The sequence below is a fragment of the Piliocolobus tephrosceles genome, chromosome 6, assembly GCF_002776525.5.
Source record: "Piliocolobus tephrosceles isolate RC106 chromosome 6, ASM277652v3, whole genome shotgun sequence".
In the NCBI taxonomy this organism is placed as follows: domain Eukaryota; kingdom Metazoa; phylum Chordata; class Mammalia; order Primates; family Cercopithecidae; genus Piliocolobus; species Piliocolobus tephrosceles.
Genome location: NC_045439.1, coordinates 39,113,042 through 39,139,985, shown reverse-complemented (window position 1 = coordinate 39,139,985; position 26,944 = coordinate 39,113,042). Strand labels below are relative to the sequence as shown.

General features: G+C 47.8%; 1 protein-coding gene across 1 annotated transcript in view; it reads right to left on the bottom strand.

Moving 5' to 3' along the window:
* Positions 1–8,750, bottom strand: part of PLEK2 (pleckstrin 2) — a 23,010-nt gene extending 14,260 nt beyond the window's left edge. Inside the window, exon 1 of the mRNA XM_023182256.3 lies at positions 8,592–8,750. Coding sequence (XP_023038024.1) covers positions 8,592–8,633 — 42 coding nt within the window. The 5' untranslated portion in view covers positions 8,634–8,750. The remainder of the gene's footprint in view (positions 1–8,591) is intronic.
* Between the last annotated feature and the right edge of the window lie 18,194 nt (positions 8,751–26,944).

Genomic DNA, 26,944 nt, shown 5'->3' with positions numbered 1-26,944 from the left:
AGGTGGCAGGTATAAAGAGAAGGGTAGTTTAGGTGGTTCTCAGGTGGGTGGTAGAGCCAATGGACAGAATAGTCAGGTGAATATGGAGAGCCTATTTCTAGAACAGACCAGTGGATAGGGAAATGTCTTCTGAGGGATCAGAAAAGAATGAGTTTAGTACGCAGTCACGAAAGCACCTTCCTGGGATATTTCCAAAGCCCAGCTTAGAGCTAGGTTCTAACTAACAGAGGTGCTTTACCTGAATCAAAGTCCGCTGCCCCAACTCACTCATGTCCTTGCCTAGCATGGATTCATATCAAAGGCCCTTTTAGTTCTCAGTCTCTGGTGCTATGATTCTATTCCACACTCAGCATGTACTAAGAGCTGTTAGAGAGTCAAAAGTTGTAGAAGGAATCGTCTGCATCGAAGTTATTTGTGCATATAACTGAGCTTTGTGAGCACTGACTTGAACCCAAACAGAATTTACTGCGACAACTAAATAAGACTTATAACACAGCTAATCTGACAAGAGTTTATTAACATGTCTCAGTGTTATTATGCTACATGATGATCACTCTTTCCATGAGAGGGCTTGTGCAGTCCAGTGGAACTGCACATTTTTGCTGTCTTCACTTTGTTCCTTACTTACATCCACATGTAATATGGGCATTGACAGTTTTACCTTACACAAGCAGACATATTTAAAGAAACAAAAAAGATTTGTCTTTGACTTCTCAGCTATTGGGGTTCTCTACTGCTCTGCACATAGCCCAGCCTCAGGTCCCCATTTCCTGTGACCACCAACCCCCAACTGCAGGGGTCCTGGGGTAGCACTAGCAGGACTGGTCTGGGACATCTGGGTGCTTCCGAATCCAAGGCAGTAAACTGCTGGCACCCAAGGCTGTAGCTGGAAGGGAGAGGAGAATGCAATTAAGTTCATGGCATGTGGACTGGTGGGAGGTGGAGTACAGGAGAGGGCAAAAGAATCTTAGGGCTGAGCGCAGCGGTTCACACCTGTAATCCCAGCACTTTGGGAGGCCAAGGTAGGAGGATCACTTGAGACCAGGAGTTTGAGACTAGCCTGGGCAGCATAGTGAAATGCCATCTCTACAAGAAAAAATTAAAAATTAGCTGGGCATGGTGGCACACATCTGTAGTCCCAGCTACTTGGGAGGCTGAGGAGGGACAATCATTTAAACCCAGGAGTTTGAGGCTACAGTGAGCTATGATCATACCACAGCACTCCAACCTGGGTGACAGAGCAAGATTCTGCCTCTTAAAAAAAAAAAAAAAAAGTGGTATGGGATGAACTGTGTGCCTGTGTGCCTCCAAAATTCATATGTTGAATGCCTAGCCCCAGTGCCTGAGACTGGGAATGTATTTGGAGATATATTTCCTTTAAAGAGGGAATTAAATTAAAATGGGATCATTAGGATAGGCCTTAATCCAATCTGACTAGTGTCTTTATAAGAAAAGGAGATTTAGACTGGGTGCAGTGGCTCAGGCCTGTTAACTCCAGGAATTTGGGAGGCTGAGGCAGAAGGATTGCTTGAGCCCAGAAATTTGAGGCCAGCCTGAGCAACATAGTGAGACCCCATCTCTATTAATACAAATAAATAAATAAATAAATAAATAAATAAAAATTAGCCAGACATGGTGGCACGTGCCTGCAGTCCGAGCTACTTGGGAGGCTGACGTGGGAGAATTGCTGGGACCCAGGAGGTTAATGCTACAGTGAACCAAGATCACGCCACTACACTCCAGCCTGGGCAACAGAGTGAGTCCCTGTCTCTAAAACAACAATAATAATAATTGTAAAAAGAAGAGGAGATTTGGACACATGGAGAGCTCACATAGAGGAAAGACCACTGAGGACACAGTGAGGAAGTGCCATCTGCAAGCCAAGGAGAGAGAGGCCTCAGAAGAAACCAAACTGCTGGTACCTTGATGTTGGACTTCTAACATGCAGAACCATGAGAAATAAATCTCAGTTGTTTAAGCCACCTATTCTGTGATATTTAGTTATAGCAGCCCTCACAAACTAATATGATAGGGAAAGGAAGGAGACTAGTGATGTAAGAGGAGAAAAGTACAACCAACAGATATTGGGCAGGAAATACAAATACAGGCCGGTGCGGTGGCTCACGCCTGTAATCCCAACATTTTGGGAGGCCAAGGTGGGAGGATCACCCAACTCCTGAGGTCAGGAGTTAGAGAGCAGTCTGGCCAACATGGTGAAATGCTGTTTCTGCTAAAAATATAAAAATTAGCTGGGCATGGTGGCACGTGCCTATAATCCCAGCTACTCAGGAGTCTGAGGCAGAAGAATCACTTGAACTCAGGAGGCAGAGGTTGCAGTGAGCCAAGATGACAGTGCCACTGCACTCCAGCCTGGGTGACAGAGGAAGAGTCCATCTCAAACAACGACAACAATACAGAGATGTTATACTTTCCTGAACGAAATGTTACACTTCCCAGAGTCCCTTCCACTTAAGGAAGTTTCTGTCAATTCCACACATGGGGTGTTGATGTATTTTTTTACTTGACTTTTTTTATTTTTAATTTTTGTGGGTACATAGCAAGTATATGTATATTTATGGGGTACATGAGATGTTTTGATACAGGCATACATTGCATAATAATCACATTATGGAGAATGGGGTACCCATCCCCTCAGGCATTTATCCTTTGTGTTACAAACAATCCAATTATACTCTTTCAGTTATTTTAAAATGTACAATTAAGTTATTATTGACTATAGTCACCCTGTTGTGCTATTAAATAGTAGGTCTTTCTCATTCTTTCTAATTAATTTTTTTGTACCCATTAACCATTCCCACCTCCCCTGCAGCCCCTCACCCACCCTTCCCAGCCTTTGGTAACCATCCTTCTGCTCTCTAAGTCCATGAGTTCAATTGTTTTGATTTTTGGAGCCCGCAAATAAGTGAGAACATGTGATATTTCTCTTTCTGTGCCTGGCTTATTTCATTTAACATAATGACCTCCAGTTTCATCCACATTGTTGCAAATGACAGGATCTCATTCTTTTTCATGGCTGAATAGTATTCCACTGTGTATATGTACCACGTTTTCTTTATTCATTCATGTGTTGGAGGACACAGGTTGCTTCTAATCTTGGTTATTGTAAAGAGTGCTGCAACAAACATGGGTGTGTGGATATCTTTCAATATTCTGATTTCCCTTCCTTTGGGTATGTACCCAGCAGTGGAATTGCTGGATCACATGGTAGCTCTATTTATATATTTTTTTGGAACCTCTAAACTGTTCTGCATAGTGGTTGTACTAATTTCCATTCTCACCAACAGTGTGTGAGGGTTCCCTTTTCTCCACATCCTCACCAGCGTTTGTGTTTGCCGGTCTTTTGGATAAAAGTTATTTTAACTGAGGTGAGATGACATCCCATTGTAGTTTTGATTTGCATTTCTCTGATAATCAATGGTGTTGAGCACTTTTTCATAGACCTTTTTGCCATTTGTATGTCTTCTTTAGAAAAATGTCTATTCAAATCTTTTGCTCATTTTGCACTGATGCGTGTTAGACGGCAGTCAAACATGGGAAAACGAGATATTTTGGCAAGGACAGTAGCAGAAGAGCAGATCATTCTAATACCCAGACCCAGCATTATCAGGGACAGGTGGCAAACAGTATCAGCAGTGATGCTTCCAAGAGAAACGTCTTCCAACAGAAATGACACCAACCTGGTACTGTGGGTGTTTTTGTCTGACTGTATGGTCCCTGGCTCTGTAACATCCCAGTCAAATATTCTCTGACCTGTCAAATATTCCCAGGTTTTTATATGTCCTCCAAGAAATCCCTTCTGTTCAAAGTCACTAGAGTGGAATGTGTTACAAGCAACTGAGAATCCTAACTGATAGCAAAGGAGAGAAGCCTGAGGAGAAAAACTGATGACAAAAGATGTACTATGTAGGCAAGAAATTCAAAGAAGCTGGTGGCCCTCATGAAAATGTTCAAATCCACTTTCAGTGTTCAAAAATACCACTTTGGGGATCTCTGTTAAGTAAATAATCTAGAATATGAGGCTGGGTGCAGTGGCTCATGCCTATAATCCCAGCACTTTGGGAGGCCAAGGAGAGAGAATCGCCTGAGCCTAGGAGTTCAAGACCAGTCTGGGCCCTATAGTGAGAAGTCATCTCTACAAAAAAACCCACAAAATTAGCTGGGTGTGTTGGCACACTCCTGTAGTCTCAGCTACTCAAGAGGCTGAGGTGGGAGAATCACTTGAGCCTGGGAAGTCAAGGCTGTAACAAGCTGTGATTGCAATACCACTCTAGGCTGGGCAACAGAGTGAGACTGCCAAAAAATTTTTTGAAATAATATAATATAGATTATAGAAAAGGTTGTACGTATTGACACTTATAGGAACACTGCTGATAATAATGAAAAAATGAAAAATAATCTAAATGTATATGGTAACAATGCAGTGCCTGGTGTAGCCACAGTGCAAGCATTCCAATCCTAAGAGATGGTAGGCTACTGGCCCAGCCTTCAAGGTCAGACTCAGCAGTCTAAAGCACCAAGAATAGGTGGCAATGTCTTTGACATGATCAAAGCACTTTTACTCATATTACTTCACATGACACCTAAAAAAAAATCTAGTAGCCACACGCAGCTGTAGTCTCAGCTACTCAGGAGGCTGAGGCAGGAGGATTGCCCAAGCCTAAAAGTTCAAGTCCAGTCTGGGCAACATAATGAGACCCTAAACAAAACTCAACAACAAACCTCTAGTAGTAGTGTTTTAGAAAATACTTCTAAATATTTAAAATTTCGTGCAGGGTGTGGTGATTCGCACCTGTAATCCCAGCACTTTTGGGATGCTAAGATGGGAGGATCACTTGATCCTAGGACTTCAAGACCAGCTTGGACAACATAGCAAGACCTAATCTCTACAAATAATAAAAAAATTAGTCAGGTGTGGTGACATGTACCTGTGGTCCCAGCCACCCAGCCACTCAGGAGGCTGAGGTGGGAGGGACATTTGTTATGTTATTTGGAAGTAGGGTCTTTGCAGATGTAATCAAGTTAAAATGAACTCACCCTAGACTAGAATGGGCACTAATCCAATATGACTGGTATCCTTACAAGAAGAGGAAAACTTGGACGCTAAGAGACACATAGGGAGAGGATGGTCACGTGATAACAGAGACAGTGGTTGCAGTGAAGTATTTAGAAGCCAGGGAATGCCAAGAGTTGCCTGCAAACACCAGAAGCTAGAAGAGCAAGGAAGGAATCTTCTCCACAAGTTTCAGAGGCAGCATGGCCCTGGCAACACCTTGATTCTGCACTTCTAGCCTCCACAACTCCTTCTGGTCTTTTTCTTCTATGCATATTTTTTCTTTACTCATACATTTTATCACTTTACTCTTCAGATTTTAACACTATAAACATGTTCAACATCTGCATAACCATAATTTAATTAGTCATTTGGGCACAGACAGGTAGCTTTCAGTTTTTTCATCACATAAGTGACTCTTTGTCGGCTGGGCGCCTATAATCCCAGCACTTAGAGAGGCCAAGGTGGGAAGATTGCTTGAGCCCAGGAGTTCAAGACCAACCTGGGCAACATGGTGAGACGCTGTCTCTATAAAAAAAAAAAGTAAAAAAAAAAAAAGCAAAAAACAAAACATTGGCTGGGTGTGGTAACACGTACCTGTAGTCCCAGCTACTAGGAAGGCTGAGGCGGGAGGATTACTTGAGCCTGGGAGGTCGAGGCTGCAGTGAGCCCTGCTGATGCCACTGTACTCCAGGTTGGGAAACAAAGTGAGACCCTGTCTAAATAAAATAAATAAATAACAGCAGGGTGTGGTGACTCACACATCTAATCTCAGCACTCTGGGAGGCCGAGGCCAGAGGATCACTTGAGCCAGGAGTTTGAGACCAACCTGGGGAATAGAGTGAGACCTCATCTCTACAAAAATACAAAATAAAATAAAAATAACTCTTTGTTGCAAAGCTTTTACAGAGCTTTACAACAAAGGATAGAGCCCTACACATAAAATTTCTAGGCCAGAGCATGTTCACATTGCAATGTTATTCACAATATGAGCCCGGCAGGAACGCCTGGCAGTGCTTCTGCCTCTTCTCCCAGGAAAAGCACTGCTGCTCAAGGCTCATCCCCCACTTCCTTCCTCCGACTCCCCTGAGAGCCAGGCCCAATGAGCTCCCTGCATTTTGCCTGGAACTCTGCTTCTTTCTTGTCTGGGCGGGATTAAGAGCCAACTCTATCGTGTCCCTGCCTGTCTCTGGCTTCACCTTCAACGGTGATGACTGCTTTGCACTCTGGCTTCCAGCTCAGGCCCTGCCCCACCTCTGAGCTCTTAACTCTCCTAAGACTATGGAATCCCCCTGCCACAGCCTGCAACTTCTCCAGTGGACATAGGGACTGCTATTGCCATCTAAGAGGAAAGGGGATATGGGGAATTGAAAAAGTTGGAATTGCTCAGCAAGCTGGGACCACAACAGGGGTTCTGGGGCCACATCCTTCACCCTGCAGGGAGGGGTGTGGCTTCTGCTTGCCTCAGGGTCAGGTTCCATCCCAGTCTTTGGGTTTGGCTGGAATGAGCTCTAAGTATTTCAGCCAAGCCCCATCTTTTCCAAGGGCTTATGGGGACCAGACCTGTTGACTCTCCTCATTTTCTGCACCCTGGATTCCCTAGCCAGGCCACTCAGAAGAGAACTCCCATCCTTCTCCTGGCAATATCCTGGGAGCTCTGTGGCTCTGCCCTTAGCCCTCCTCTGGCTCTCGGCGTGGTGAAGGTGGTAGGGAATGATGGAAGGTAAATCCCAGGAACAGAAGGAGGCCCCCAAAACTCCCAAAGCTCTGTCAGAAGGATCTGTCTCCATGTTAACTCCCTCCACAGGCCTTACCAGGGCCCAGCCATCAACGGTGCCAACCAAAAGTCCCATGCCCAGCTCTCACTCTCCCTCCCACCTTCCAAGCTGCAGTTAAATGGGAGATTAGGACGATGGAAGCTCCCCACGTGTAGTCTCTCTGAGATGCAGCCACCTCTACATGCTGCGAGAAACTGGCCTATCAGTTCAGCCACAGTGGCAAGTGGGCGTGGCGCTTTGTACTGTGCTATCCAGTCTGACCCTTGATCTGGCATCAGCGTCTACCCTCCTTGCTTACTGTTTCCAGCAAACAGCCACGGCTCTCCTGTATCAAATAACGTGCAACATCATGTGGACACATTTTGTGGGGAAAATGAAAGCGATCTGAGACTTTAGGACTGATCCAGCCACGCCGGGAGGCAATGAAAAGAAGGGCCCCTCATCCCTCTTCATTCCCCTCCCAAAGCTGAAAACTCAGTAGAAGAACCAGAAAGCTCAGCCCTGGATTTATATGTCTCTTTGCTATGCCATCACGGCAGTATAAATGGTTAGTGTTAACGTCATTGTTCAAATTATGCTCTGTGTCGTGGCTCACGCTGTTATCCCAGCACTTTGGGAGACTAAGGTGGGCAGATCACTTAAACCCGGGAGTTCAAGACCTGCCTGGGAAACACGGCGAAACCCTGTCTCTACAAAAAAATACAAAAATTAGCTGGGCATAGTAGTGGACACCTGTAGTCCCACCTACTCGGGAAGCTGAGGTGAGAGGATCACCTGAGCCTGGGAAGTCGAGGCTGTGGTGAGCCAGGATTGTGCCACTGCACTCCGGGCTGGGTGACCCCGTATCAAAAAAAAAAAGGTCAAATTAGGAAAAAATTTTGAAATAACAAACTTCCTTTTGCAACTGCTCTTTTGTTCATCTTCTACCTTAATCCCAGGCACCGAGTTTTCTGTTTGCACTCTTGCTTGCCCTGGGGGTGGTAGGGAAGGACTGAGGAGGGAAGGTCAGAACATGCAGTTCCAGTCCCAGCTATTACTGGCTCCGGAGCTCTGGGCAAGCTACTTCATCTTTCTAATCCTGTTTCCCCATCTGCAATAGAGTGATGTCAATACCCACCGTGTATGGCACCCGGGAGGCAGGAAAAGGTTTGGGTCAACCTGAGTGGGTCTGATCCCTATCCTGGCTCCACCACCCACTGCCTCCACCACCCTGAGCAAGTTCCCTAACTCCTCTGGGCTTCGTTTTTCCCCTTGATGAAAGGGGGGCAGTTAGGTACCACTGACCCCTTAGGGCTGCTGAGAGGATGACATGAGACAATGTTCAGGGCTGGCCAACAGTAAGTGCTTAAAACACATAGTAGCATTCCTCCTTCTTAACAGGTTGTAAATTATGGAGCACGCCTATGTTATCTTAGTAAATTTTATTTAAATATCATACCATTCATAATATTTTAACAAGTTTTAATTAAGACACACGCTTCGGTACCCCTGCCCCGGCTCCATACTGCGCTAACCAAGTGGAATTCTCCTCCTGGCCTGTGCGCGCAGCCGCTGCTCACCCTGCGTCCCCTCGGACATGCAGCTCTGCCCATCAGGGCCACAGGCAGCCCGGTCCCACCATGGGGGTTGGGGATGGGGACCAGAATATGCCCGTTCCGGGGCGCGCATCTGGCCCCTCTCTAGCGAGCCGCGTAGGCGGGGCCCCACCTGGCCAATGTCCCGAGGCTCGTACGCGCACTCACCCTCTTGACCAGGAAGCCCTCCTTGAGCACGCCGTCCTCCATGTCGCCGCCCGCACGCCAGGGCCACCCCAGGTGCGCCGTCCCCGCGCTTCGCGCTCCTCAGCACCCGCGCAGCCCGCGCAGTCAGCGCCCACGGCGCCCAGGAAGCAGCTCCGACGCGGTTGGGCGACGCCTCCCTGGCCCGTGTCCAGAGCCTGAGGCCCCGGGGCAGGAAGTCAGACCAGGTCGGGATTTCTGACGTGATGTTTCCACCCAAACGTGCTCCAGGATCGGTGGTTGGTCCTCCAGGTACAGAGCGGCCAGCCCCGCCCCATCCAGGTGCACCCCGTGCCCCTCACTGTTCCAGTCTCTCTGCTCAGCGTCCTTCGCCAGGTGCTTCCCGGGCACTTAGCACATTGCCCTCAAGGAACGCTTATCGAATTGAACATAACCGAGAGGACTCCAGGATTTGGAGCCATTCCTGTGCTCATTGGAAATAGGAGATGGGGCAGTGGGTGAGCCGAAACTGGTTTGGGAACTTTATCCTGGCCTCTGATGGGGGCAGAGAAGACCTCTCGGTAACAGGAAGGTCACAGTTTTAAGGAGGCAGGCACAGTCTACAGGGCCCCCTGTCTCCAAGATATACCCTGCTCCCTCAAAAAAGATGAAGCCAAAAATTCCATCATTAAGGACAAAATTTAAGGGGCCGCCAAGGAGTCCAGTAATCTAGATAAATTATATATACAGAGAAATGATAGGTTTTTTGTTTTTTTGTTTCTTTTTAGAGACAGGGTCTTTCTCTGTCACGCAGGCTGGAGTGCAGTGGTGTGATCATAGCTCACTGCAGCCTTAATCTCTGAGCTTAAGATCCTCCCGCCTCAGCTCCCCAAGTAGCTAGGAATACAAGAGTGCACCACCAGGCCTGGCTGGTTTATTTTTACTTTTTGTAGAGATGGGGTGTTGCTATGTTGCCCAGGCTGGTCTTAACTCCTGGCCTCAAGCAGTCCTCCTGCCTGGGCTTCCCAAAGTGCTGGGATTACAGGCAAGAGCCACCATGTAAGACCTAGAAAAAATAATATTTTAATGCACTTTTTTTTTTTTTTTTTGAGATGGAGTCTCACTCTGTCGCCCAGGCTGGAGTACAGTGGCCGGATCTCAGCTCACTGAAAGCTCCGCCTCCCGGGTTTACGCAATTCTCCTGCCTCAGCCTCCCAAGTAGCTGGGACTACAGGCGCCCGCCACCTCGCCCAGCTAGTTTTTTGTATTTTTTAGTAGAGACGGGGTTTCACCGCATTAGCCAGGATGGTCTCGATCTCCTGACCTCGTGATCCGCCCGTCTCGGCCTCCCAAAGTGCTGGGATTACAGGTTTGAGCCACCGCGCCCAGCCTTTAATGCATTTTTTAAAAATCAAAATTAATGTCAGAAAATCCACGATGAACAAAATGCTAACATTTTAAATAGGATCAACAACAATGTTCTATCAGGTCATACTGGAGCCTGGAACAAAAGGAAACATCAGTACAGTAGTACTGATTCTGTCTAGCAATCCTTGGAACACAGTCACACTTTTTTTTTTTTTTACATTTATTGGTAATTATAGAGACAGGGTCTCACTGTATTGCCCAGGCTGGTCTCGAACTCCTGGGCTCAAGCAGTCCTCCTGCCTCAGCCTCCCAAAGTGCTGGGATTGTGGGCGTGAGTCATGGGGCCGGCCCACATTATTCATGCTCCAGTTTGAAGGGCCCTGTCAGGACTCTTCACCAGCCATGGGAAAGGCCTTCAGATGCCTGTAAGGGAAGAGAAGGCGTAGAGAGGAAGGTGAACCAGCTTGTGGAAGGTGGGGGCTGCCTTTCAGAACCAGACTGAAGCCGCTCCCAGGCCAGTCCCTGCCCTGGAGCTCTGGACACAGTGCTGCTTTTACGTGTCTGTAGTAGACATAGTACTTACCCCCAACCCCACTCCCACCTGCAAGCCCCAAGGAAAGCTCACAGGGTCTGGGTCACTGCGTGCCAGCCCAACAGCCCACTCTAGCCTTCTGCACTGACTGGCCTTCAGAATTCCCAGGAAGCCCCAAAGCAGTGGGGCTTCCATTCGGATTCAGAATGAGCATCGGCTTGTCACCTTCTGAAGCCAGGCCTGTAGTAGTAGGTGCTAGGTTTTATCTAATGCACAACCCCATGAGGTGTTTATTATGTCATTTTCCAGTCAAGGAAACTGAAGCTCCAAGCAGTTAAGTAACTTGCCCAAGGTTACACAGCTCCAGGGCATTGCAAATACTCTTGCCTCTTAGGAATTGTCCAGCTCTGAAACCTAGCTGGGCTGAAAGCCAGGACTTGACAGGTTGAGCTGGAAAGTTCTCATCCTCTTCGACTCTAACTGTGGTCTGTCCATGTCCTTCCTCAAAGAGGCAGTCTTGGCCCCACCCAGACACAATCTTCTGAGGCTTAGAACAGGTGGCATTTTCTTTGGCAGGAGGGGTTCTTGAATGAGTTCACAGAAATGGGAATGGGAGAAAGATGGATACCCTCTCCTAGCAGGGCCCCTGCCAGGAAGAAGTTAAGGCATACCTAGAACCTGCTTCCTGTCCTAGGAAACCCCTGGTCCAGCCCACCCTATCTGACTCACTGGATTTGGGGTATGAGTCATACCCCTTCCTTCCCCAGGCTGTGGTGGTTGAGCCACCAGCCCACCAGGGAACCATGATGACATAAGCCCAACTCACCCATAGGGAAGAGGATGGAGACAGAAGGAAGCAGACAGCAGTAAACAGCTGGGGGAGGGGGCAGGGACCAGAAAGAAGCTTTCAGAGAGACACCCCTCCTCTCCCTCTTAGGCCTGGAGGCTGATGTGGAAGGGTCCCTGGCCCTCTCAGCTCCTCCCCTTTTTGTCCTGAAGAGGAAGGGACAGATAACGCCTAGGGTGCTGAGTTGTAGAAAACTATTAAGTCTGTGTTTGGGTATAGGTGACTCACAACCTGATATGAGATTCTATCATTAGAGATTCATTCCTTTAGCTTCAGATAAGAATCCCCTGTTTAAGATACATAGAGTGGAAAAGGATACATCGTGGAAACTTACTCACAATAAATGCCTGTCCTTCGTAAGTTTATCAGAATCACAGAATCAGAATCTAACCCCTAAAGATCATCAAATCCAGATGCTTCGTTTTATAAATGAGGACCCTCAGAACCCAGGGTAATAAAATTACTCATTCAAGGTCTTGTGGCCAGTTAGTGGTAAAACCAGGGCCAGAATACAGGCTAACGGAGCTCAAGGCTGGCACCTGGCAAATACAGGTCACTGCCCCCAGCAGCGACCTGCATCAAAGCATCCTGCAGTGAGAGGGATGGCTGTAGGCCTGGAAGGGCTCTGTCTGCAGAACTGGAAAAGACTTCAAAAAATGCTTCTACATGTTTTGCTGAACATAAAAATACATTTGTGCACATGATAGAACATTTAGAAAATACCAAAAGGGGTAAAACCACCCAGAATCTATCACTCAGACAGATGATCAGTATGTTTATATGCACATGCTTTTTAATCAAATTTTATTCAAAATTTTTGAACCCTGCCTTTTTTTCACTTATAATAACTAATAAGCATCTTACCAGGTCATTAAAAGTAATTCAAAAACGTAATTTAAATAACTGCATAAAATTTCATGGTGACTGAATTTAATCATTCCCATGTAAGTTGAATTTCCTTTTTCACTGTGTAAATAATGTTAAGATGAATATCTCTGTACATACACATTTTGCCAGATCTCTGATTATTTCAGATAAACACCTAAGGTATAATTTTAGGTTAAAGGGTGTAAATTTTTTAAATTCTTGAAACATATCACAAAACTGCTTTCTAGAAATGTACCACATGCTCTCCTCACCAGCAGCGCATGACAATGCCAGTGTCACAGCATCTACACCAGCATTCAGTATAGTATTTTAAGGAATATAAATCATTCTATTATAGCGATACATGTATGTGTATGTTCACTGCAGCACTATTCACAATAGCAAAGACATGGAATCAACCCAAATGCCCATCAATGATAGATTAGATAAAGAAAATGTGGTACATGCATACCATGGAATACTATGCAGCCAAAAACAGGAAGGAGATCATGTCCTTTGCAGGGACTTGGATGAAGCTGGAAGCCATTATTCTCAGCAAACTAACACAGGAAGAGAAAACCAAATATTGCTTAGTCTCACTTATAAGTGGGAACTGAACATTGAGATCACATGGACACAGGGAGGGGAACAGCACACACTGGGGCCTGTCAGGGGATATGGCGGGAGGGAGAGCATCAGGAAAAATAGCTAGTGCACCCTGGGCTTAATACTGAGGTGATGGGTTGATAGGTGCAGCAAACCACCATGGCACACATTTACCTGTGTAACAAACCTGCACATCCTGCACATGTACCCTGAAACTTAAAATAATTTAAAAAGAAGCTTTGCTGATTTTTAAAATGGATTTGCTTATTTATTTTTTATCAGCCCACATCATGCTTTGAGTTGAAATCTTCGCTGATTTTCTCAGAACCAGCAGGGACAACCCCCACTTGCATACGTTGTGCGTTATCTCAGTCAAGGCTGAGCCCTGCTACCTGGGGGACAGCCAGCTAGAGGGACACCCCCAGAAGAGACTTAGAACTCAGAAGTTGCTGGAAAACTGCTGGGGAACTAGGCAGTGAAGTCCCAGAGTAGGGCATCACTTGTAGGAAAAGTGGGGCATGTGGGGTCCCGGGCAGCCAGGAGAGCTCCCTGAAGGCACTGAAAAGCTTGGGCAGAGGCAAAAAGCCAGAGGAGAAAGCAGCTAGCAGTACAGGCAGGAAAAGACTGAAGAGAAATTTTGCTAATTCCTGGCCATGCCCAAGGCCGTCCAGCAAGTTGCTCTGCTACATCTGAAATGTATATTCATTCATCTGTCAATTCATTCATTCATTCATTCACTGAAGCAGGAGACGTATACTGAGTATGTCCTGTGTACAAAGCATAGACAGAGCCATGGGCGACCCACAGACCTGCCCTGGGGCCTCATATGTCAGTGTAAACAAGGTATCTTTTCAATGAACAGCAGCATCATTGATTAGCAGCATCTTTTGTACTAATTCTAGAGACAGTGCAGTTCACGGGGCGGATGCTCCACTGTAAAGGTGAGGCTTCTCACACTATTTGTGGTGAAGACTGGACTTCTGAGCTCTGACCACTGGGTGGTCCTACTGTGCATGATCAGAAAACAGCCTCTGCCACAAGTGACTTATTGGAGACATCCACGTCACCCGAACTGGTCTATATTCTGTTTAGTGAATCAAGGCCATGGACCATGTGCCTGTATGTTGTGGTAATAATGCCCAGCTGCTATAAAAGTTTCCAAGCATTTACTCTCAGTTCCTGTTCTTTCATCATAGAGCAGTACCAGATCACTCTTGAACAGCACTGCTCTTGAGCATGGGTTCTGGAATCTATAGCATGGGTTCAAATTCTTCCTATGTTACTGATGGCAAGTTACTTATCCTCTCTGATCCTCAAGTTCCTCATCTCTAATATGGGGTAATAACATACAAAGAGTTGTTTGGGGAAAATAAATGAGATTATGACAGTAAATTGTGTAGTGCGGTGCCTGGGACACAGTAAACACAAAATAGGTTTTTTCATTTCCATTTGATCCCACGTTGTGAGGTTGGTAGAAGGAGTGAGCACTGGTAATCAACACCTCAAGAGTTATAGATAAAATGTTTTTGTTTTTGAGACAGGTTCTTACTCTGTTGCAATGGTGTCATCATAGCTCACTGCAGCCTCTACCTCCCAGGCATAGGCAATCCTCCCACCTCAGCCTCCCGAGTAGCTGAGACTATATGCATGCACCACCACACTTGGTTAATTAAAAATTTTTTTTTTGTAGAGATGGCCTATGTTGCTCAGGCTGGTCTTGAACTCGTGGGCTCAAGTGAGCCTCCTGACTTGGCCTCCCAAAGTGTTGGTATTACAGGCATGAGCCACATTTTTATTTTGTTGTTTTTTGGATGTTTTTGTTGGTTTGTTTTGTTTTGTTTTTTGAGACAAGGTTTCACTCTTTTGCCCAGGCTGTAGTGCAGTGCCGCAATCATGGCTCACTGCAGCCTCAACCTCCCAGGCTTATGCAATCTTCCCACTTCAAATTCTTGGGTAGCTGGGACTACAGGCATGCACCACCATGCCTACCTAATTATTTAATGTTTTTGTAGAGACGGAGGTCTCCCTGTGTTGCCCAGGCTGGACTTGAACTCCTGGGTGCAAGTGATCTTCCTGTCTTGACTTCCCAAAGTGCTGGGTGTATAGGAGTGAGCCACCACACCAGGCCTGGATAAAATGTTAAAGCTGGAGAGTGGGTGGAGTAGAGTGGTCATATTTACTGTGTTCCTCCTATGTACCAAAGACTTAACATCTACTATGTAATTGATTCTCAAAATCGCCCTTTGAATTAGGTATTATTCCCATTCTGTAGATGGAAATGAAAATTTGGAGAAGTTAAATAACTTGGCCAACATTACACAGCAAACCGAGTCCTGGTTGAAATCCAGGCCTGTCCAGGTCCAAGCCTTGCTCTTTCCACTACTCCACACAGTCTTCTTTGGCTAAATTATGTTCTCTCTTCCTGTGACAAAATCCTTTCAGCCTAAGTCAGGGGTCCATGGCAGTAGATTGCATTACTATTCCCAATTATTCATTCCCTATCCCCTGTGATAGAATTATACATCCCTGCCCCATTGACGCAGGTTTGGTCCTGTGACTCGATTTGGACAATGCAACCTCAGATGCATATCTCAGCAAAAGCTTTGAGCACCACTGCTTGGTGCCACAAGCCCCGCATGGCTCAGATAGGGGCTGCTCCTACCTGGGTCCAGGAATGAAGGTAACTTGGAGAGAGAGCTGCAGCCAATGTGAGTGCGAAGTCAGCCTCTGTTGTTGTAAACACTGAGATCTGGGGTGGGGTGAAGGAGTAGAGGACACTGTCACCACCATGGAAGTTAGTCGAAGCTGACTGACACACTTGTCACACCGTGATACTACGAAGCAATGCCAGAGGGACTACGTGGCTTGGAGCTCTCCCTGCCATGGAGGGGTGGGTGCCCTCTGCCTCTCATTAACACCCTGAAACCTACCTCCCTGTTCCACTGAAAAAGCTGAAATGCCTTGAGAGGTCAGTCACTCTCCCCAGGGTGCTCTGAAAGGCTTCACTGGGGGTGAGAGTCCAGGCGCATTGCTTCCCCACCAGTGCTATCCAACTTGCCACCCCCCAGAACTCAGCCTAGAAGGAGAAATACTCCTTAGCAGATATCTCAGGGCTGGCGGGGCTGGGGTGGAGCAGGACGTGAGGTGTGACTCAGCTGTGTGCACAGGCAGGGCTGGACCTGCTGGATATAGATAAGAGCCTCTCCCCTCCCCTCCTTCCATTCTCCTTTCCTCCCCTTTCTTCTGTCACTGCCTTCCCTAAATGTTATTCCTACAGGCTAGGCTTTTTTTTTTTTTTTTGCTTATTTTGAGTGGGTAAACAAGAGAGGGGCAGAACCTTGGCCTAGGGATGTCTGAGGACCCCCCAGCACAGGAAGGGAGTAGCCGTGGTGTTATGCTCACCCCTGGTAGCCCCTCGAGTTACAGTTGCTCTCCAGGCCTCAGGGGCTCCCGCCTGGCTGATCACCAAAATCACCTACACGGTTTTTCCCAGCCCTACCTAAGGGCCACCATTTACAACAATGCAGGGTGTTTACTGCACAAAAGGGACCTGGCTAAGAAGGCAAATGGGGGCCGGAGGTGCAGTTGCATTCGGCTACCAAAGTCATGTCTCCATCCAGGGCTGCCTTCCCCAAAGAAAGCAGGGAGGTTCTCATCTCATAAAGGCTGCATCCATTCGCTAAGCCACATGGCAGTGGGTCCGCATCTCCGCAGAGCGGGTACTTCTTTCTACTTCATGGAAAAGTAGCAGAAATCATGTCCATACCCAGAAGACACTGATTCTTGGGTTGGGAAATCTTCATTTTAAGAAATCTCTCACTTCCAGGTGGTTCTGAAGGTGAATTGGCTCTGGGAACCAGGGCCCTGGAAAATCCTGGAACCACTCAGCCCTCCTTAGGGAAGGGCCCTCTCAGTGCCAACAACCATGGCATGCCTGCTGAAAGTCAGCTCCCAGCTGAAGCCAGGGGCCAGGCAGGCACTGCCCAGAAAGTCTCTGCCACTCCCAGCTGATGTGACTGGCCAGGCTCCATCCTGGCCTCCCACCTGTCCTCTGAAGCTGGCATACCCCCGTCTCCATATACCCAGCTCTGCCTCTGGGAGATGCTGCCTACCACTAGCTGGAGCAGTTTACTAGGGAGATAAAAAGAAGGGTGACGCCAGCCCTAACAATATCCAAGGCAGAGCTGTGAACAAAGGGATGTGTGATGGGTAGCAGGTGACTGCAGACTTCCTGAGGTTAATGATGCGAGGAGATGGTGGGAGGATTGAATTCTGATTTTGAGCAATTACGCTCCTTCCTGGAGTTCCCTGTAGAGAAACTGCCCTAATCAGAAATTCCCAAGACTGGAAGCCTGGTGCTTCCAAAGGCCCTTTGAATTAGGTAAATCTCAGGACAGTGTGGACAGACACGCCATAGGCGGTCAGAAGAGCCAGCTAATTGAGGCATCCCACCCTCGCTAGCGCCAAGACTCTCAAGCGAGGAACCTAGGGTGCAACATTTCAGAAGGGTAGGATGTCTCAATTAGCTAGCACTTCTGACTGCCTGTGGGGCACCCACCCACACTGTCCTGCAATTTGGGGCCCTTAGAAACTCACCTTCCACAGTAGGGTGAAGGCGAATCATCTCTAATTGAAGATCTGAAATTGAAGTCTTTTCCTGTGCGGTTCAGAATATGTTTCCAATAAATGCAGAAATGGAGGAAAATAGCAAACAATGATTGAGAGAGCAGACTCTGGATCTGGTCTTGGTAAAGTACAGATCTGACTCAGTCAGGCCTGGGAACCTGCATTTCTAACAAGCTCTGAGATGAGGATGCGGTTGGTCAGGGACCACATCTTGAGTGTCAGGTTAGTTGACCTTGGGCAAGTTACACAATTCCTCTAAAAGGGAGACCTTGAACCCAGGATTGATCACATAATTTTCTATCCTGGTGCAAAATGAAAATGCCAGGCCCCTGGTTCAAAATTAGTGTGAATTTTAAGACCTCGACAGTAGAGAATTGAAACAGGCACAGGGCCTTTCAAATTGCAGGGGACCCTAAGCAACTGCCTAAGCCTCAGAGGGTTGGAAGACTCAACAAAGTTAACCATGTAAAGCACTTAGAAAGCACCTGGGCATGGCAAATCCATGAAAATGTCCCTGATCATGATTGCCCAGCCCAGAACAGCCTCTCCTTGAACATCGGGACTGTCAGACTGAGTTTATGTGGACCGACCTCCACTTCACAAGGGAGGAAGCTGAGGCCCACAGCAGGAGTTTGAAGAAAAAAGGATGGGTGAATGGGGTGATTGTGGAGGCCAAGCTCAGGCCACCAGACACCCAGGCCAGGGCTCCTCCTTTGGGGCTGTCTCCTCAATGGACAAAAGGAAAAGGCGATGACGGCAGTGACGTAACACCACCAACATCGCTCAGAAATATTGAAGAGAGTGAGCCTGTCTGGATGGATGAACGAAGGTTAGCCTGTCGGAATGATCCTAACCATTAACTCATCTGTTGGGCTTCTAGAGATGTGCATTCGGAGCCACTGGTAAGAGCATGGAATTACGTGGAAACTGCAGAGGGGCCCTCAAACACTTTGCCTCTGAAATGGACCCAGGCTATTGCGCCTTGCAGGTTCTTGGTCTGCTTTCCCTGGTTTTGCTATCTCTGCCCTTATCTCCAGTGCCACTTCTCATTGCTGTTAGGCTGTCCATCTCCAGCAGCTACTCCATAAATTGCTGGCAGTCTGATAGACAAATAACCCGAGTTATTAGGATGGTGCTTAAAATAAGGATAAATGGCATCTGACTGGTATCTGGTCAGTCAGGAATGTTATAATGTTTTGGCATCTTAAAATACCTTCTAGCTGGGGAGAGACTGCCTCTCCCAGGGCCTAGCCAATTCCTAGAAATAGCAAGGGCTCAGCTGAGAGCATGCTTTTGATGTACAAACTAACCAATCCTTCACTATCTGGCCTATACACCCAGGGAGACAATATTCCTCGTCTTAATCATACCAGGGCCAGGTATTAGGCAACTAAGGACCTATAGCTTAGAGCACCCTCCATAAAATTCAAACTAGCCAATCCAAAACTGTTCACCTTGTCCTGCCTTGCCTTCCCCTTGAAAGCCCCAATAAAGGCTCTGACCTAACGCTTTCCCCTGGCTCCTGCCTTCTGCCCCCTGTCCACCCTGGTGTCTTCCCGCTGTGTGGTATGCCATGTCTCCGGTCTCTAGGACCTGTGAGTGTAATACACTCTGTTTTCCTGGGCCTCTCCTTTGTCTCTGCTTGTGGACAGACTGACCAACACATTGCCTGACCAACCATTGCATAAAAGAATACAAAACACAGTTTCTTCAGGCATCTTCTCAGTCATCTGATTTCTGATTCTGTGCTTTGTTTTGCAGGTGAGTGAGGTTGCCAGATATTGAATTTTGAATGAATGAGTTATTACTGTAGGAGTAAGAAAATTGATAACAGAAAAACTGCAAGTGTTAAAAATCATTGCCACTATTACTATTTTAGTTGTCGTTATTAGGATAAGAAGATTGGCAGTGAATCTCTGAGGTTATTCTGAGAATCAGAATCTTCCTATCTCTTCCTATCTCAAGTGAGGGTACTCCAGGCTACAGTGGTGACTGTGCCTTCTCTTTCTAGTGGCCACCATCAGTCAGCTTAGATTGAGGACAATGCTTTGCCCTTGATCTCTAACTGCATTTTTCTAGCCACTGGGGGAAGCACAATGGCCAGGGATGTGAAGATTGGGAGGTGAGCTGTCCAACCTTCAGATCTGTAGCCACCCCAAACTAGAGACCAGAGCGGAGCGACCCTCTTCCTTCTCTCCCTCTTACCCCTCAAGGTATCTCATGATTGGCTTAGGAAGAGAGAAATGATTGGGTAAGGCTCAGGCTGTCCAGCCCAGGCAAGTAGCCCCAAGGGCTGAGTATGGTAACCATCCAGAATGGCCCTCCCCACTTCCCTCCCAGCATGATCCTGCTTGCCCCTCTGAGCCACTCAAGGGCACCTCTTCCGAAGCCCTCTCCAGCACTCCTAGACAGAGTGAGGCTCAGCCCTCTGTGTCACCACAGCTCAGTGGTAATAACAATAATAATAACAATGAATACTGCCATATTTGGGGCACTGTGCTGTCATCCATTAATCCTTATAGCCCTGTGAGGTAGATGCTATTATTCTTCATACTTGCAGGTAGAGAAACAGGTAGAGTGGCTTACCAAGGTTGTGTAGGTCTGATTCCAAATTCTGGGCTCTTCACCTCCAAGGTGCACTGACATAGTGTATCGTATTCTATGGAGATGACCTTCCAAGGAGCAGACCTGCGCAGAGGCCTCGTGCTTCACTGACTTCTGAGTGGATGGAAGGACTAACTGAATGAATGTGTGGAGGAGACGGAGGCATTTCAGAGGGCAGTGGAATTCCAGGGGTCGCCTGGGGCTGCAGGGCTGAAATGCTGTGGGATTTCCTGGGGGTGCTTCTCCTTGTGGCTGTGGCCTGCCTGGAACACTGCTGGTTTCTGGAAGTGAACTTGGGGAATAAGTCTATCGCCTGCCATGCCTGGGTCTCTAGGAAGCAGGCCTGGTGGAGAACAGTCCACGTTTCCCCCATGACCAGGAATGACTTGAGAGAAAGAAATTCCTGTGAGTGAGAGACACAGAGTTGCTCGGTGAGGGTGGACCTGGTGTGGCGCAGCTCAGCCCAGACCCTGAGCTGCATAGTCCCCTCCTTGCAAATCTTTTGTGGGGCAAACTCCCTGGGAAGCCCACTTGTTTTGCCTGCTGTCTTAGTCTGCTTGGACTGCTTCAACAAAATACCACAGACTAGGTGGCTTAAACAACAGAAATTGATTTCTCACAGTTCCAGAGATTGGAAAGTCCAAGATCAAGGTTTTGTCCAGTTCAGTTCCTGGTGAGGGCTTCTTCCTGGTTTGTGGATGGACACCTGCTCACTGTGTCCTCACATGATAGAGAGAGAGATCACCTCTCTCATATCTCATCTCTCAGACTGCTATGGTTTGAATTTGGCCTTGTCCCACCAAAACCCATGTTGAGGCTTGGTCCCCAATATAGCAGTGTTGGAAGGTGGTACCTTTAAGGGGCGTTTGAATCATGAAGGATCCACACTCATGAAGGGATTAATACAGTGTTGAGGGAGTGAGTGAGTTCTCACTCGTGTGGGACTGGGTTAGTTACAGTGAGGGTTGTTATATACCAGGCTGTTATAAAGTAAGTGTGCCTCTAGTGTTTGGTCTCTTTGCATGCACCTGTCCCCTTCTGCTTTCCACTGTTGAGCTGAGGCAGCATGAAGCCCTTGCCAGCTGGGCAGTCAGACATTGGACTTCCCAGCCTCAAGAATCATGAACCAAATAAACCTCTTTTCTTTATAATTTACCCAGTCTCAGGTATTCAGTTATAGCAACAGAAAACAGACTGACAGGTACTAATCTCATATGTGAGGGTTCCACACTGAAGACTCAATTACCTCTAGCAGGCCCCACTCTTAAATACCATCACATTGGGGATTAGGGCCTCAATATATGAATTTCAGGGGGGCACAAACATTCAGTCCATAGCACTCACTGAGTCCTTGTCTTAGCCCCTGAATCAAGGTAGCGGGTCAGGATTGCATGTCCTTCTCTCTGCCCCAAGAGCTTGCACCCTTGTATCTTGTAGCCTCACACTGTCTTCCCCTTCTGCCCCAGAAGCAACACCAAGAGGTCCTTTCCTCTTGGGTTCCTGAGTCAGGGTTGGATTTTGGGAGTTTGGGCCTCCTCCTTGTCCCCAGCCTTGCTCTCTCTCAGATAGGGCAGGTTTAGGACCTCTGTGGGCTCTCATTCTGTGATTTTACCCACCGGGTCCAGCTCTGCAGGTGGTGAATGTGACTGAGTTCATCTGGAAGGCGTGAATGCTGGACTCCTGGCCTGTCCACATGTGCACAGGCACACACATGCATGCACACACATATAAACACACAGGCCAACTTTCCAGGGCTTCTCTAACTGCCAGCTGCTCCCAATCTGTGTCTTTGTCCGGGAGTGGGATGACAAGTAAAATAAACAGATCTCCTGTTTCCCTAAGCCAGCTGTCCAGTAGAACTTTCTTTGCTTATGGAAATGTTGTATATCTACTCTGCCCAATACCACTGTGGCTACTGAGCACTAAAATGTGGCTAGTGTGAAGAACTGAAGTGTAAATTGATATTTTATTTTAATTAAAATTTAGGCCAGGTGTGGTGGGTCACACCTGTAATCCTAGCACTTTGGGAGGCCAAGGAGGGTGGATCACTTGAGGTCAGGAGTTTGAAACCAGCCTGGCCAACATGGTGAAACCCCGTCTCTACTAAAAATACAAAAAAATTAGCCAGGCATGGTGGTGGGTGCCTGTAATCCCAGCTAATTGGGAGGCTGAGGCGGGAGAATCACTCGAACCCAGGAGGCAGAGGTTGCAGCGAGCCGAGATCGCACCACTGCACTCCAGCCTGGGTGACAGAGTAAGACTCTGTCTCAATAATAAAATAAAAAATAATAATAATAAAAATTAAGAAAATAAGTAAAGTTCAACTAGCTACCTGTGGCCAGTGGCTAGCAAATTGGACCATGTAGATTTAGATAGATAGGGACCATGATGCTTTCCAAGTCAAAAATCAGGACCCACAGCCTGATAAATGGGAATAGATGTATAGGGCAAAATATTTGAAATTGGGACTGGACTGATAATTCCTGGGTGCTAGATCCGTGCTTGAACCCTAGCTCAGGTTTAAAAACCTCACTTGGCCGGGCATGGTGGCTCATATCTGTAATCCCAGCACTTTGGGTTTAGGAGGCCAAGGTGGGCAGATCACTTGAGCTCAGGAATTGGAGACCAGCCTGGGCAACATGGCGAGACCCCTGTCTCTACAATATATACAAAAATTAGCCAGGCGTCGTGGCATGTGCCTGTAGCTCCAGCTACTCAGGAGGTTGAGTTGGAAGGATCACTTGAGCCTGGGACATTGAGTCTGCAGTGAGCTGAGGTTGCACCACTGCAATCCAGCCTGGGGGACAGAGTGAGATCCTATCTCAGAAAAAAAAAAAAAAAAAAGGGAAAAAGCAACTCTGCAAAGAAGATAATCTCACTCTCATTTTGCAGATGGGGCAACTAGGGCTCAACGAAGCTAAGTGATGACCCCAGGTCACGCAGCAAGCCATGGTTTGGCCTCACCCCTAGGGCTGTCTGGGTCAAAACCTGGGCTCTCCCATTGGTCCCCGCAGGCTGGGGTGCAGTGGAGTGATCTCTGCTCAAGGCAAACTCCATCCCCCGGGGTTCAAGCAATTCTCCTGCCTCAGCCTCCTGAGTAGCTGGGATTACAGGTGCCCACCACCACGCCTGGCTAATTTTTTTTGTATTTTTAGTACAGATAGGGTTTCACCATGTTGGACAGTCTGGTCTTCAAATCTTTTTTTTTTGAGACGGAGTCTCACTCTGTCGCCCAGGCTGGAGTGCAGTGGCCGGATCTCAGCTCACTGTAAGCTCCGCCTCCCGGGTTTACGCCATTCTCCTGCCTCAGCCTCCGGAGTAGCTGGGACTACAGGCGCCAGCCACCTCGCCCGGCTAGTTTTTTGTATTTTTAGTAGAGACGGGGTTTCACCATGTTAACCAGGATGATCTTGATCTCCTGACCTTGTGATCCGCCCGCCTCGGCCTCCCAAAGTGCTGGGATTACAGGCTTGAGCCACGGCGCCCGGCCTCAACTCTTGACCTCAGGAAATCACAGGCCTGAGCCACCACGCCCGGCCTTAGACCTTTTTAAGTCAGTTCATGGGAGGGTGGTCCAGCCCCCACCCCCACCAGTCATGTCTCTACTTCTGTGAGAAACTGGGGTAAAGAGACCTCTGGGATGGACGACTGAGGAGAAGCTGCTGGTGTCTCTGGGAGAGAAAGAGAGTGATTGGTCCATCCACAGAGCCTGATCTGCGCCCCCGACGCCTCCCGCACAGACCCCCACAGGCTGCTACGAGGAGGTGAGGAGTCCGCCGCATGGGAGACATGATGTCCAGGGCTCTCTTTTTGCCTAAAATTCTCGGCTTGCTGTCTGAGTCCCGCCAATTACAGGCTGGGTTTTGTTCGTTTTAAAAAATGCAGTTCTCTAGTTCCTCCGAGGAAAGGAGCGAGGGTCATTAGAGGGGTGGAGGAGGGTGGCAGGTGAGTCTGGCTAGAACCTCAAAAGTAGGGAGTTTCAGTCAAAGAACCCCAGAATTCCTGTGGGCAGCGTGGGATGAGCAAAGAAGCAGGGGAGAGGGTGGGAGGCATTGGAAGACCAGATTTTGGGAGGCACGGAAGGCAAACTTTTCAACCAGTTCAAACTCCAGTCTGCTTCTCTGGGTGGGGAAAGGTGTCTCCAGCTGGCTTGGTTCTCTTCTGCCCCAGGGCCTCTGCCTGCACTGCTCCAGCCTCTGCTCCCAGCAGAGGAGTTTGCTGCCGAATTCACCCTCCCGCGTCCTCCTCCATCACCCAGCTCTCAGGGAGGCCTTTCTGGCCCCCAGGTTTTGTATCATATGTATTGCATATTCTCACAGCATCTGCCCCTGTCCTCCACATGTTTAGTTCTGCTTCAAATACTACACTTGTTAGAATTGCTATTTGATTAATGTCTTATTCCCTCACTGGACTCTTTAAGCTTCATGAGAACTGGGACCATGTGTGAATTTGCTCTTGATTTTAGCCATGCAACTCACTGTGATGCCTGGCACATAGGTGCGATACCATAAACATGGGCTGAATAAGTTAAATGAGTAAAAGTAGAGGAGGTCTGTCCACCACAGGTCTTTCTATTCCTTTCCACAAAGAAGTTGGGCCTGCCCCAACTGATCAGTAGAACTATAATTTGTGCATCCCAAGTTCACCCCTAACTTCTTCTCTCATACATGGAAGAAAATGCATGTCAGTTAGAATGCTTTGGGCTGCAAGTAACTGAAGAGTCAATCAGCAGTGGCTTAAACCCAACACAGATGTTAGTTACTTAATGAGAAGACTAAAGGTAGGTGATTCCAGAGTAGATTCAATGGCTCAGTGCTGCCATCAAAACCTAGGCTTTCCCCATCTCTTTTTTTTTTTTTTTTTTGAGATGGAGTTTTGCTCTTGTTGCCCCGGCTACAGTACAAAGGAGCTATCTTGGCTCACTGCAACCTCCACCTCCAGGTTCAAGTGATTCTCCTGCCTCGGCCTCCCGAATAGCTGGGATTACATACGTGCACCACCATGCCCAGCTAATTTTTTTTTTTTTTCGTTCTTTCTTTTTTTAGTAGAGATGGGGTTTTATCATATTGTTCAGGCTGGTCTTGAACTCCTGACCTCAGGTGATCCTCCTGCCTCGGCCTCCCAAAGTGCTGGGATTACAGGCATGAGCCACCATGCCCAGCCGGCTTTCCCCATCTTTCTGCCCTGTCATCATCAGCATCTTCTGCTACAGCAACAAACATTCTCTCAAAACTGTCTCAAGCAGAAAGAAAGGGCCAAAAAGGGGTTGGGGGAGGGCATTTGTTTGCAAGATTGAATTTTGAAAATTAAGTGGCTGTCTGTAGTAACCTCTAAGAGAGTATTCATGCCATAGTTTTGTAATTATTTTTTTTACCTGTGGCCACACCTCCCCTCCAACCTCTGCAAGCAGCTTCTTCATGATAGAGACTGTATTTTAGGACTGTGCTTCCCCAGCCCCTGGCACAGTCTAGGCACCCACACTGCTGACAGAAGAGGGGGCTCTGAAGGGGGCCAAGAGTGAAAGGTGGGGAGGGGCCACAGGTGAGGGAGGGGAGGAGTCCTTTGCTAAAAGCAGGAACTCAAAGGGAAAGTGGGCATCAGGGTGCTCATAGCATAGGAAAGAGGAAGTGGTAAGTCTGAGAAAAGGTTGGAGAGGGTTGTGGCAAACCTTGGCACGGTCTGGAGAGAACTACAGAGAGGAAAGGAAGGGTGTAGAGCCTGAGGTTTATGCCAACACAGCTTCTTCCTTTAGGCTTCATAATATCTCTCCCATCTCACTGGGCATTGTTTCCTCCCAGCAAAGTGAATGTGTGGCTGTCACCCTATCCAGAAGTGTCCAAATGCAAGTGAGCCCTGGGATGGGTGTCACTGATGGCTCCTGCAATAGTTGGAGGAATGAAAGGCTTTTAAATGCACTTCCTTCTTCCCACCCATATGGTCTAAGGGAATTGAATGCTCAACACCAGGCACTTTTTTAAAGAGATGGGAGGAAAAGCTAAAATATTAGGGGTGATTAAGAAAGAAGGAAGTGTGCCAGGGACAGTGGCTCAAGCCTATAGTCCTAGCACTCTGGGAAACTGAGGCAGGCAGATCACTTGAACCCAAGAGTTCAAGACCAGCCTGGACAACATGATGAAACTCCGTCTCTACAAAAAAATACAGGTGTGTGCCTGTAGTCCCAGCTACTTGGAAGGCTGAGGGCGGGGGAGCGCTTGAGTCTGGGAGGTTGAGGCTGCAGTGAGCCGAGATTGTGCCACTGCACTCCAGCCTGAATGACAGAAAAAGACCCGATTTCAAAAAAAAAAAAAAAGGAAGCGGATCCAAGCCCCTGCCTACCCCCAGTCTTCCTTCCTATGATCCAAGTCTCAGCATCCGGCATTCTCCCTGGCCTTGGGTCATGACCTGTCTGAGCAGGGTCCTGCTGAGACTGCCACTGGGTGTGGGTAGGGAGGAAGCCCACAGGATTTCGCTGGCCCCCAGGACCCCATCAGATCAGCAGAGATATGCCCACGGCTGTGGCTCTACCCTGTGTCTGGAAGTGGGTGCTCTTGTGGTCCTATTCCGGCTCTTGTCAATCAGAGCAGCCAGTTCCCCTCAGTTCCTTCCTCCCCAAGGCTGGTGCCTGGGAGGCAGGGCTCCCTTCTTGTTTGTCTTAATTCTTCCCAGCCCCCTTTGGAAAGGAAGGACATCATTCCAGCTGGTTCACCTGCTTTGTCTTGCCTGGAGAAACAAAGTTTAGCTCATACTAGGAATGAAAAATTTTGTTTGTTTGCTTTGTTTTGGTTTGGTTTTAGAGCCAGGGTCTCATTCTGTTGCCCAGGCTAGAATGCAGTGGTGTGATCACAGCTCACTACAGCCTCAAACTCCTGGGCTCAAGTGATCCTCCTGCCTCAGCTTCCTGAGCAGCTAGGACTACAGGCACACACC